Here is a 13,502-nt window from a genome sequence, read left to right as displayed (position 1 = left end):
TCCAGGTCTGCGTGTCCCTGTCCGTATCTGTGTCCAGGTCTGCGTGTCCCTGTCCGTATCTGTGTCCAGGTCTGCGTGTCCCTGTCCGTATCTGTGTCCAGGTCTGTGTGTCCCTGTCCGTATCTGTGTCCAGGTCTGCGTGTCCCTGTCCGTATCTGTGCCCATGTGTGTGTGTCTGGAATAAGCAGCACTGTGTTTGTTTTATCAGATAAGTTGACTCTCTCTCTGTTTCTCTTTCTCTCACTCTCACTCTTTCTCTCCCTCTCTCACTCCCTCGCTCACTCTCTCTGTCTCTCTCCTCTTTCTCTACATCCTCTCTCTCTCTCTCGCTCTCTCTCTCTCTCTCTCTCTCTCTCTCTCTCTCTCTCCAACCCCCCTCACTCTCTCTTTCTGTCTGTTTCTCTCTCTCTCTTTCTCTCTCCTCTCTCTCTACATCCTCTCTCTCTCTATCTCTCTCTCTCTCTCCACCCCCCCTCACTCTCTCTTTCTCCTCTTCACAATGTCTCTCTCCTATAGGAATCAGTCCATGCTGTTTGGAGGGAACCCTCGTTATGAGAACGTTCCTCTGATCGGGAGGGGATCCCCGCCACCCTCGGTGCGTTGGCCACTAACATTAGAGGCCAGGTCCCTCGTGTGATGATGTCACTGACATTAACATTAACAGCGCTCCGTTCTACTGAAGGACCACAGACACACTCATGTATAGAGTTACTGTGTGTAGAGCCAGAGACCAGACAGGTCCCCTTGTTAGATAATGGCATCAACACTAACACATATTGTACTGAAGGACCACAGACATTCTCCAAGACACCGTGCTGCCTTCACTGTGTCTACCGTACAGTATCCACAACCTGACAGAAACCTCCTGTGGGAGGCAGGTAGCCTAGCGGTTAAGAGTGTTGGGCCAGTAACCGTAAGGTCACTGGTTCAAATCTCTGAGCTGACTATTTGATGTGCCCTTGAGCAAGGCACTTAACCCTAATTGCTCCTGTAAATCTCTCTGGATAAGAGCGTCTGGTCCAGATAATTGGCCCAGTCCTAAATCGTCTCCTAAAACCTGCGCCCTATGCACTTGTGATCCACCTTGCTATCTGATAGGCTATCTGGACGTTGCGTCATATTGCTTATACCAATCAAATACTCTCAGATTTCCACTAGTGTTTATTTGTGGGGTTGGTTTGGGATTGGCCCTTCCACTGCACATTATGGTGAAAGACTGCTCTCTGCTGGTCATGGACTGAAATACCGACAAAACAGTACACGTTCTGCTCCCTTGTGCCATTAATTGGCCTGATGCTCTGATGCAGGCCTGCTAATGACCGTAGAGAGATGCTAGCCTGCTAATGACCGTAGAGAGATGCTAGCCTGCTAATGAGCGTAGAGAGGGGATAGCCTGCTAATGACCCTAGAGAGAGGCTAGCCTACTAATGACCCTAGAGAGACGCTAGCCTGCTAATGGCTGTAGAGAGAGGCTAGCCTGCTAATGGCCGTAGAGAGAGGCTAGCCTGCTAATGACCCTAGAGAGAGGCTAGCCTGCTAATGACCCTAGAGAGAGGCTAGCCTGCTAATGACCGTAGAGAGATGCTAGCCTGCTAATGACCCTAGGGAGAGGCTAACCTGCTACTGACCGTAGAGAGAGGATAGCCTGCTAATGACCGTAGAGAGATGCTAGCCTGCTAATGACTGTAGAGGGAGGCTAGCCTGCTAATGACCGTAGAGCGATGCTAGCCTGCTAATGACCGTAGAGAGAGGCTAGCCTGCTAATGACCGTAGAGAGATGCTAGCCTGCTAATGATCCCAGGGAGAGGCTAACCTGCTACTGACCGTAGAGAGAGGATAGCCTGCTAATGACCGTAGAGAGATGCTAGCCTGCTAATGACCGTAGAGAGATGCTAGCCTGCTAATGACCGTAGAGAGAGGCTAGCCTGCTAATGACCGTAGAGAGATGCTAGCCTGCTAATGACCCTAGAGAGATGCTACTGTAATGTTACAGTATGAACCGACTGGTAATGTTACAGTATGACCTGACTGGTCATGTTACAGTATGACCTGACTGGTAATGTTACAGTATGACCTGACTGGTAATGTTACAGTATGACCTGACTGGTCATGTTACAGTATGACCTGACTGGTCATGTTACAGTATGACCTGACTGGTAATGTTACAGTATGGTAATGTTACAGTATGACCTGACTGGTAATGTTACAGTATGACCTGACTGGTAATGTCAGTATGGCCTGACTGGTAATGTTACAGTATGACCTGACTGGTAATATCAGTATGGCCTGACTGGTAATGTTACAGTATGACCTGACTGGTAATGTTACAGTATGACCTGACTGGTAATGTTACAGTATGACCTGACTGGTAATGTTACAGTATGGCCTGACCGGTAATGTTACAGTATGACCTGACTGGTAATGTTACAGTATGGCCTGACTGGTAATGTTACAGTATGACCTGACTGGTAATGTTACAGTATGACCTGACTAGTAATGTTACAGTATGACCTGACTGGTAATGTTACAGTATGATCTGACTGGTAATGTTACAGTATGACCTTACTGGTAATGGTACAGTATGACCTGACTGGTAATGTTACAGTATGATCTTACTGGTAATGTTACAGTATGACCTTACTGGTAATGTTGCAGTATGACCTGACTGGTAATGTTAGTATGGCCTGACTGGTAATGTTACAGCATGACCTTACTGGTAATGTTACAGTATGACCTGACTGGTAATGTTACAGTATGATCTTACTGGTAATGTTACAGTATGGCCTGACTGGTAATGTTACAGTATGACCTGACTGGTAATGTTACAGTATGACCTGACTGGTAATGTTACAGTATGACCTGACTGGTCATGTTACAGTATGACCTGACTGGTCATGTTACAGTATGACCTGACTGGTAATGTTACAGTATGGTAATGTTACAGTATGACCTGACTGGTAATGTTACAGTATGACCTGACTGGTAATGTCAGTATGGCCTGACTGGTAATGTTACAGTATGACCTGACTGGTAATATCAGTATGGCCTGACTGGTAATGTTACAGTATGACCTGACTGGTAATGTTACAGTATGACCTGACTGGTAATGTTACAGTATGACCTGACTGGTAATGTTACAGTATGGCCTGACCGGTAATGTTACAGTATGACCTGACTGGTAATGTTACAGTATGGCCTGACTGGTAATGTTACAGTATGACCTGACTGGTAATGTTACAGTATGACCTGACTAGTAATGTTACAGTATGACCTGACTGGTAATGTTACAGTATGATCTGACTGGTAATGTTACAGTATGACCTTACTGGTAATGGTACAGTATGACCTGACTGGTAATGTTACAGTATGATCTTACTGGTAATGTTACAGTATGACCTTACTGGTAATGTTGCAGTATGACCTGACTGGTAATGTTAGTATGGCCTGACTGGTAATGTTACAGTATGACCTTACTGGTAATGTTACAGTATGACCTGACTGGTAATGTTACAGTATGATCTTACTGGTAATGTTACAGTATGGCCTGACTGGTAATGTTACAGTATGGCCTGACTGGTAATGTTACAGTATGGCCTGACTGGTAATGTTACAGTATGACCTGACTGGTAATGTTACAGTATGACCTGACTGGTAATGTTACAGTATGACCTGACTAGTAATGTTACAGTATGACCTGACTGGTAATGTTACAGTATGGCCTGACTGGTAATGTTACAGTATGACCTGACTGGTAATGTTACAGTATGGCCTGACTGGTAATGTTACAGTATGGCCTGACTGGTAATGTTACAGTATGGCCTGACTGGTAATGTTACAGTATGGCCTGACTGGTAATGTTACAGAATGACCTGACTGGTAATGTTACAGTATGACCTGACTGGTAATGTTACAATATGACCTGACTGGTAATGTTACAGTATGACCTGACTGGTAATGTTACAGTATGGTAATGTTACAGAATGACCTTACTGGTAATGTTACAGTATGACCTGACTGGTAATGTTACAGTATGACCTGACTGGTAATGTTACAGTATGGCCTGACTGGTAATGTTAAAGGATGTTGCTGTGAATCAGAACCATTGTTCTAGTGCTGCTGTGTGCAGGGAGAGAATCAAACTCTTCAGAGTCAGAACACTTAGTCTCTTCTTACACACAGACACGCGCGTGCAAGGGAGACTACAGAGCACTTAAGTCTGCACAGAATTCAAGACAAGAGCACTTCTTGTTCTACAGAACAACAAGTGCTGCATACCCTGCCATGAGAGGAGAGGCCCAGTGGTGGTGTTATTAGAACAGAACAGCTACAATGTCAGCCGCTGTTTAATAAATGATACCGCTAACACACAGGGTCAGTCTCTGGCATCGGGAAACAAGTGGGACTAGATGATACCGCTAACACACAGGGTCAGTCTCTGGCATCAGGAAACAAGTGGGACTAGATGATACCGCTAACACACAGGGTCAGTCTCTGGCATCAGGAAACAAGTGGGACTAGATGATACCGCTAACACACAGGGTCAAGTCTCTGGCATCAGGAAACAAGTGGGACTAGATGATACCGCTAACACACAGGGTCAGTCTCTGGCATCAGGAAACAAGTGGGACTAGATGATACCGCTAACACACAGGGTCAGTCTCTGGCATCAGGAAACAAGTGGGACTAGATGATACCGCTAACACACAGGGTCAAGTCTCTGGCATCAGGAAACAAGTGGGACTAGATGATACCGCTAACACACAGGGTCAGTCTCTGGCATCAGGAAACAAGTGGGACTAGATGATACCGCTAACACACAGGGTCAGTCTCTGGCATCAGGAAACAAGTGGGACGAGATGCTAGGAAGCTGTCTTTTAAACAGATCCAATTCAGATGTGGATTTATGTGGATCGATGGAACCTATTTATTCATGAAGCGTTATATATTCCACTGGATGTTTTTAAGCCGTTGATGTTTTTAAGCCGTTGATGTTTCTAAGCCGTTGATGTTTTTAAGCCGTTGTTTCTAAGCCGTTGCCAATATGCAGTTGTCCATCCTATATTGTAAAAAATATAATATTTTTGGTACGAATGACAGAGACGAAAACCTGTTTGTGTGCCAATCATACTGGCCTTTTGTTTTTTCTACATCTACCATATAGGGTATGGGCCAGAACCTAACATATCTCTTCATGCTGTCTTTAAGAACACTTTGACATTTTTACAATGCTAGCCAGACATCTTACTCATATTTTGCTTCTAACTTTATTTTTTATATTTTCTGTTACCCGCAGACATTTAGAAACAGTAAGTGTTCTGTTGTACACTACACACAACCTTACTGTACCTTTACACTCCCCTTCCTTTGTTAAGGAGGATACACTACACACAACCTTACTGTACCTTTACACTGCCTTTCCTTTGTTAAGGAGGATACACTACACACAACCTTACTGTGTACCTTTACACTCCCTTTCCTTTGTTAAGGAGGATACACTACACACAACCTTACTGTACCTTTACACTGCCTTTCCTTTGTTAAGGAGGATACACTACACACAACCTTACTGTACCTTTACACTCCCTTTCCTTTGTTAAGGAGGATACACTACACACAACCTTACTGTACCTTTACACTCCCTTTCCTTTGTTAAGGAGGATACACTACACACAACCTTACTGTACCTTTACACTCCCTTTCCTTTGTTAAGGAGGATACACTACACACAACCTTACTGTACCTTTACACTCCCTTTCCTTTGTTAAGGAGGATACACTACACACAACCTTACTGTACCTTTACACTCCCTTTCCTTTGTTAAGGAGGATACACTACACACAACCTTACTGTACCTTTACACTCCCTTTCCTTTGTTAAGGAGGATACACTACACACAACCTTACTGTACCTTTACACTCCCTTTCCTTTGTTAAGGAGGATACACTACACACAACCTTACTGTACCTTTACACTCCCTTTCCTTTGTTAAGGAGGATACACTACACACAACCTTACTGTACCTTTACACTGCCTTTCCTTTGTTAAGGAGGATACACTACACACAACCTTACTGTACCTTTACACTCCCTTTCCTTTGTTAAGGAGGATACACTACACACAACCTTACTGTACCTTTACACTGCCTTTCCTTTGTTAAGGAGGATACACTACACACAACCTTACTGTACCTTTACACTCCCTTTCCTTTGTTAAGGAGGATACACTACACACAACCTTACTGTACCTTTACACTGCCTTTCCTTTGTTAAGGAGGATACACTACACACAACCTTACTGTACCTTTACACTGCCTTTCCTTTGTTAAGGAGGATACACTACACACAACCTTACTGTACCTTTACACTCCCTCTCCTTTGTTAAGGAGGATACACTACACACAACCTTACTGTACCTTTACACTCCCTTTCCTTTGTTAAGGAGGATACACTACACACAACCTTACTGTGTACCTTTACACTCCCCTTCCTTTGTTAAGGAGGATACACTACACACAACCTTACTGTACCTTTACACTCCCTTTCCTTTGTTAAGGAGGATACACTACACACAACCTTACTGTACCTTTACACTCCCTTCCCTTTGTTAAGGAGGATACACTACACACAACCTTACTGTACCTTTACACTCCCTTTCCTTTGTTAAGGAGGATACACTACACACAACCTTACTGTACCTTTACACTCCCTCTCCTTTGTTAAGGAGGATACACTACACACAACCTTACTGTACCTTTACACTCCCTCTCCTTTGTTAAGGAGGATACACTACACACAACCTTACTGTACCTTTACACTCCCTTTCCTTTGTTAAGGAGGATACACTACACACAACCTTACTGTACCTTTACACTCCCTTTCCTTTGTTAAGGAGGATACACTACACACAACCTTACTGTACCTTTACACTCCCTCTCCTTTGTTAAGGAGGATACACTACACACAACCTTACTGTACCTTTACACTCCCTCTCCTTTGTTAAGGAGGATACACTACACACAACCTTACTGTACCTTTACACTCCCTTTCCTTTGTTAAGGAGGATACACTACACACAACCTTACTGTACCTTTACACTCCCTTTCCTTTGTTAAGGAGGATACACTACACACAACCTTACTGTGTACCTTTACACTCCCCTTCCTTTGTTAAGGAGGATACACTACACACAACCTTACTGTACCTTTACACTGCCTTTCCTTTGTTAAGGAGGATACACTACACACAACCTTACTGTACATTTACACTCCCTTTCCTTTGTTAAGGAGGATACACTACACACAACCTTACTGTACCTTTACACTGCCTTTCCTTTGTTGTACCGCTCTCATTCTCCTTCCGCCCGTCTAATAAGAGGTGGTTCTAAGTCTTACTTGTAATTCTTAGTTCTAGTTCTTAGTTCTAATTATTGCTTTTGTAACCCTACACCTCCGGAAGGAGACTGACCATTATTAACCCGTTATTAACCCACATTATTAGCTCGTTTGGTCCTGACCCCAATGTGACCTCTCTAAGCTCTGTGACCTCTAACCTCCGGTGATGTTGTGTCCTCAGTGTGTTAACCTGTGAGTGGAACTTTTCATGTGATGTGCCCTCCCGTCACTAACCCAAATCTCGGCCACACGCCCCTCACCTTTGACCTCTGCCTGCCCTTCACCCGTGACCTGTGTCCTGCCGACTTTAACTACCTTGTAGTTCAGAACACTGAGTCGCACGACTCTCTAACTTACCCACCACCTAGCACCTCCTAATCAAAACAAATGTCTGAAAATGTTTCAAAGTTTGATTGATTGATTTGATTGAAACAATTTTTCTTTCACACAGTTATGGGATCTAACGTGTGTTTTGTTCCTTCCTCCTGCAGTATTCTCCCAGAATGAGAACTACCTACCTGTCTATGACTGACGCACAGATCAGACACTTTGGGACAGACTTCCAGCAGGTATAGCCCCCAACTATGGCCTACCGGTCCCCCTCAGGAAGGGTCTGTCTGGGACTACCACTGTACTGAGGAAGCAGAGTTTACAGATCACCCTGTCCATGGATGTCTCACCCTGCTCTCTTGGCCATCTGTTACTTAAATGCAGGTGGTATGGGGTCAACAACGGCTCAGGAACACACTGACACTCTCAAAGTCCTGTACTGTACGTGTAGAAACCAGGAGACTACATAGAACCCTGAGTGTAAAGTGCACTTGCATCTCTCCCCAAACAAACCAACAATTCAGTTATGTGTTTTCTTCAAATGTGAGTGTTCGTCTCGAGCCAGATCAGAAGACATGATTGTTATGAACCAAGTTGAACGTTTATATATTGTCCTGTGAGTGACGTCACCTTTGATGGATTTCAGGGGACAGCAAATAACCAGATCGATTTCCTTCACAGCCATAAATGGTTATTACATGAACTGTCTTCAGTCTTCCCCAACCTGTCATCGCTATTACAAGCTGTCATCTAACCAGTCTAGCATTCAGCTCCTCTTACACTTGACGACACAGCTCTTGCACTTGACGACACAGCTCTTACACTTGACGACACAGCTCTTACACTTGACGACACAGCTCTTACACATTGACGACACAGCTCTTACACTTGACGACACAGCTCTTACACTTGACGACACAGCTCTTACACTTGACGACACAGCTCTTACACATTGACGACACAGCTCTTACACATTGACGACACAGCTCTTACACATTGACGACACAGCTCTTACACTCGACGACACAGCTCTTACACATTTGACACAACCCAAAGTCTTCATGATGTCTTCCGTCAGAGTGATGAGTCAAACTTGATGAAAACGGACCACGTATTTATTGTCACTTATCTTCCAGGTTATTCATTGATATCGAGGAATGGCGAATATAATGGACTTATTTTTTAAATGTGACTGGAAAACAGATCATTCATTGAAATTGTGATGATGTCTACACTCTTAGAGAAAAAGGTGCTGTCTAGAACCTAAATGGGTTCTTTGGCTGTCCACATAGGAGAGCCCTTTAAAGAACCGTTTATGGTTCCAAGTAGAACCCTTCTGGTTCCAGGTAGAACCTTTCGGGGCTCCATGTAGAACCCCAAAAGGATGGAACTCAAGTGTTCTACCTGGAACCGGAAAGGGTTCTACCTGGAACCAAAAAGGGTTCTACCTGGAACCGAAAGGGATTCTCCTATGGGGACTGCCGAAGAACCCTATTTAGAACCCTGTTTTCTAAGAGTGTAACTCTATATGTATGTGTAAGGGGGACTGAGGAGAAAGGATGCATGATGATGTTTCTAAAGCCTTTATTTCCTGTAACCTGTTTCTCTCTGTTCTCCTATGCTGTGTCATCCTGCATGCTGTGTCCTGCTCAATTCTAGCCTGGATCTCCGACTGAATATCAGTCCGTTTCATTATTGTGTCAGCGAATCATCAAAAGGAATAAAACAGCGATATTCAGTTTCGGTTCCATGCCAGTTCATTTCAGGACGACGCCGAGGGCTTTACCGTAGCTTGGCACCTACACTGAATATTGCTCTGGTTCACTATTGTGTCACTTGAATCTGTGGCTGTGTCCCAATAATCTCTCACTTGTTCACTTCCCTGCATGGAAAGGAAATGACTGTTCCACTAACCCGAGTCTACACCAATCCAATGCGTTGGAACTTGTAGGGAGTAGTGAATGAGTTCACACTTCAGGAGGATGGAGAGAGCATTGGGTTGCACCGTCTGAATTACAGCGATATTTCCTTTGGATTCTAGACTTATCGGCCTACTGCCTGTACATTAGCGTGTTAAACATTCCCTGGATTAGGATGAGAGGAAACCATCAACAACGGAAATGGTGTTGATGGTGAATTACTGGTAAGTATTATCACTGATGTGATGTTTATTGGATGTTTGTTTGTTTACCACGAGTTGGACATAACCTAACATATCTCTTCATGCTGTCTTAAAGAACACTTTGACATTTTTACAATCCCAACCAGACATATTACTCATATTTTGCTTCTAACTTTATTTTTGTTTGTTTGTTTACTACGAGTTGGACACAATCACAGTACTGCAGGGGCCCTCAACAGTCAGATAACCCATCACAGTACTGCAGGGGCCCTCAACAGTCAGATAACCCATCACAGTACTGCAGGGGCCCTCAACAGTCAGATAACCCATCACAGTACTGCAGGGGCCCTCAACAGTCAGATAACTCATCACAGTACTGCAGGGGCCCTCAACAGTCAGATAACCCATCACAGTACTGCAGGGGCCCTCAACAGTCAGATAACCCATCACAGTACTGCAGGGGCCCTCAACAGTCAGATAACCCATCACAGTACTGCAGGGGCCCTCAACAGTCAGATAACCCATCACAGTACTGCAGGGGCCCTCAACAGTCAGATAACCCATCACAGTACTGCAGGGGCCCTCAACAGTCAGATAACCCATCACAGTACTGCAGGGGCCCTCAACAGTCAGATAACCCATCACAGTACTGCAGGGGCCCTCAACAGTCAGATAACCCATCACAGTACTGCAGGGGCCCTCAACAGTCAGATAACCCATCACAGTACTGCAGGGGCCCTCAACAGTCAGATAACCCATCACAGTACTGCAGGGGCCCTCAACAGTCAGATAACCCATCACAGTACTGCAGGGGACCTCAACAGTCAGATAACCCATCACAGTACTGCAGGGGCCCTCAACAGTCAGATAACCCATCACAGTACTGCAGGGGCCCTCAACAGTCAGATAACCCATCACAGTACTGCAGGGGCCCTCAACAGTCGGATAACCCATCACAGTACTGCAGGGGCCCTCAACAGTCAGATAACCCATCACAGTACTGCAGGGGCCCTCAACAGTCAGATAACCCATCACAGTACTGCAGGGGCCCTCAACAGTCAGATAACCCATCACAGTACTGCAGGGGCCCTCAACAGTCAGATAACCCATCACAGTACTGCAGGGGCCCTCAACAGTCAGATAACCCATCACAGTACTGCAGGGGCCCTCAACAGTCGGATAACCCATCACAGTACTGCAGGGGCCCTCAACAGTCAGATAACCCATCACAGTACTGCAGGGGCCCTCAACAGTCAGATAACCCATCACAGTACTGCAGGGGCCCTCAACAGTCAGATAACCCATCACAGTACTGCAGGGGCCCTCAACAGTCAGATAACCCATCATTGTACTGCAGGGGCCCTCAACAGTCAGATAACCCATCATTGTACAGTGTGAATTCTTTGTTGTGGTCATGCTTTTCTTCTTTGTTTGGAACCTCTCAACTACTGTTTATTTTCTGCGTTTGTTGAAGTATTGGACCAGGTGTATCCATTACATTAAACAAATACATTTTAAAAAGCTTTCTGTTTGTCTATTTTGCACATATACAGTCATTTAGATATACAGTCATTTATAGATTACACAATATTATACTGCACAAATATTACATATGAGTAATTTACCAGACACTCTTATCCAGAGTGACTTATAGTACATTCATCTTAAGGTAGCTAGGTGACACAACCCTATATTACAGTCATAGTAAGTACAACTTTCCCTCAATAAAGCAGATATTAGCACAGTCACTGATAGTAAGAAAAGACAAATGCAGGTGAACCCAAACCTATTCCAGTCCAAATCAAGCACTGCGTAGTTAATGTATCTAGCCAAGTGGTAAAACAGGTGAACTGGCATGAAGCACAAAGACAAGCCAGTATCAAAAGTGGTGTAGTCTGACACCTAGTGGACAGGTTGATGTTATTGTGATAGCTGGCCCACTACCAGGTTGATGTTTTTGGGGTAGCCGAGCCGGCCCACTACCAGGTTGATGTTATTGTGGTAGCTGGCCCACTACCAGGTTGATGTTTTTGGGGTAGCTGAGCTGGCTCACTACCAGGTTGATGTTATTGGGGTAGCTGAGCCGGCCCACTACCAGGTTGATGTTCTTGGGGTACCAGAGCCGGCCCACTACCAGGTTGATGTTATTGGGGTACCAGAGCCGGCCCACTACCAGGTTGATGTTATTGGGGTACCAGAGCCGGCCCACTACCAGGTTGATGTTCTTGGGGTAGCCGAGCCGGCCCACTACCAGGTTGATGTTATTGGGGTACCAGAGCCGGCCCACTACCAGGTTGATGTTCTTGGGGTAGCTGAGCCGGACCACTACCAGGTTGATGTTATTGGGGTAGCTGAGCCGGCCCACTACCAGGTTGATGTTCTTGGGGTAGCTGAGCCGGCCCACTACCAGGTTGATGTTCTTGGGGTAGCCGAGCCGGCCCACTACCAGGTTGATGTTATTGGGGTACCAGAGCCGGCCCACTACCAGGTTGATGTTCTTGGGGTAGCTGAGCCGGACCACTACCAGGTTGATGTTCTTGGGGTAGCTGAGCCGGCCCACCACCAGGTTGATGTTCTTGGGGTAGCTGAGCCGGCCCACTACCAGGTTGATGTTCTTGGGGTAGCCGAGCCGGCCCACTACCAGGTTGATGTTATTGGGGTACCAGAGCCGGCCCACTACCAGGTTGATGTTCTTGGGGTAGCTGAGCCGGACCACTACCAGGTTGATGTTCTTGGGGTAGCTGAGCCGGCCCACCACCAGGTTGATGTTCTTGGGGTAGCTGAGCCGGCCCACTACCAGGTTGATGTTCTTGGGGTAGCCGAGCCGGCCCACTACCAGGTTGATGTTATTGGGGTACCAGAGCCGGCCCACTACCAGGTTGATGTTCTTGGGGTAGCTGAGCCGGACCACTACCAGGTTGATGTTCTTGGGGTAGCTGAGCCGGCCCACCACCAGGTTGATGTTCTTGGGGTAGCCGAGCCGGCCCACCACCAGGTTGATGTTCTTGGGGTAGCCGAGCCGGCCCACCACCAGGTTGATGTTCTTGGGGTAGCCGAGCCGGCCCACCACCAGGTTGATGTTCTTGGGGTAGCCGAGCCGGCCCACCACCAGGTTGATGTTCTTGGGGTAGCCGAGCCGGCCCACTACCAGGTTGATGTTATTGTGGTAGCTGGCCCACTACCAGGTTGATGTTATTGTGGTAGCTGGCCCACTACCAGGTTGATGTTCTTGGGGTAGCCGGCCCACCACCAGGTTGATGTTCTTGGGGTAGCCGGCTCGGGGAGGCTTTGTACTTGTTATTTATAGAAAAGCAGGAACCACTAGAAGCCGATACAAGCTTGTTCCTGCAAAAGCAGGAACCACAGTTATAGTTAAGGCACACATCATTCTAGATTTTAAGGTACACAGCATTATAGATTGTAAGGTACACAGCATTATAGATTGTAAGGTACACAGCATTATAGATTGTAAGGTACACAGCATTATAGATTGTAAGGTACACAGCATTATAGATTGTAAGTCACACAGCATTATAGATGTTAAGGCACTCAGCATTCTATATTTTAAGGCACTCACACACATAAGAGTTAAAAAGTGTCCCCACTACAACAAACAAATACTTAAATACATGTAATTTTGTCCTTAAAATATTTAATTGA

The 13,502-nt window shown here is 45.6% G+C and overlaps 1 protein-coding gene across 3 annotated transcripts in view; it reads left to right on the top strand.

Moving 5' to 3' along the window:
- Nucleotides 1-9,547, top strand: part of LOC118936529 (protein tweety homolog 2-like) — a 77,878-nt gene extending 68,331 nt beyond the window's left edge. For all 3 annotated transcript variants that reach the window (XM_090197564.1, XM_090197566.1, XM_090197565.1), the window contains 2 exons: nt 517-595; nt 7,882-9,547. In XM_090197564.1, the coding sequence (XP_090053690.1) occupies nt 517-595; nt 7,882-7,965 (163 nt within the window). In that variant the 3' untranslated portion in view covers nt 7,966-9,547. The remainder of the gene's footprint in view (nt 1-516; nt 596-7,881) is intronic.
- The last annotated feature ends 3,955 nt before the right edge of the window (nt 9,548-13,502 follow it).

The sequence above is a fragment of the Oncorhynchus mykiss genome, chromosome 13 (genome assembly GCF_057628025.1).
Source record: "Oncorhynchus mykiss isolate SJ-2025 chromosome 13, ASM5762802v1, whole genome shotgun sequence".
In the NCBI taxonomy this organism is placed as follows: domain Eukaryota; kingdom Metazoa; phylum Chordata; class Actinopteri; order Salmoniformes; family Salmonidae; genus Oncorhynchus; species Oncorhynchus mykiss.
Note: the sequence above shows the minus strand (reverse complement) of the source record. Positions and strands in the feature narration are given on the sequence as shown.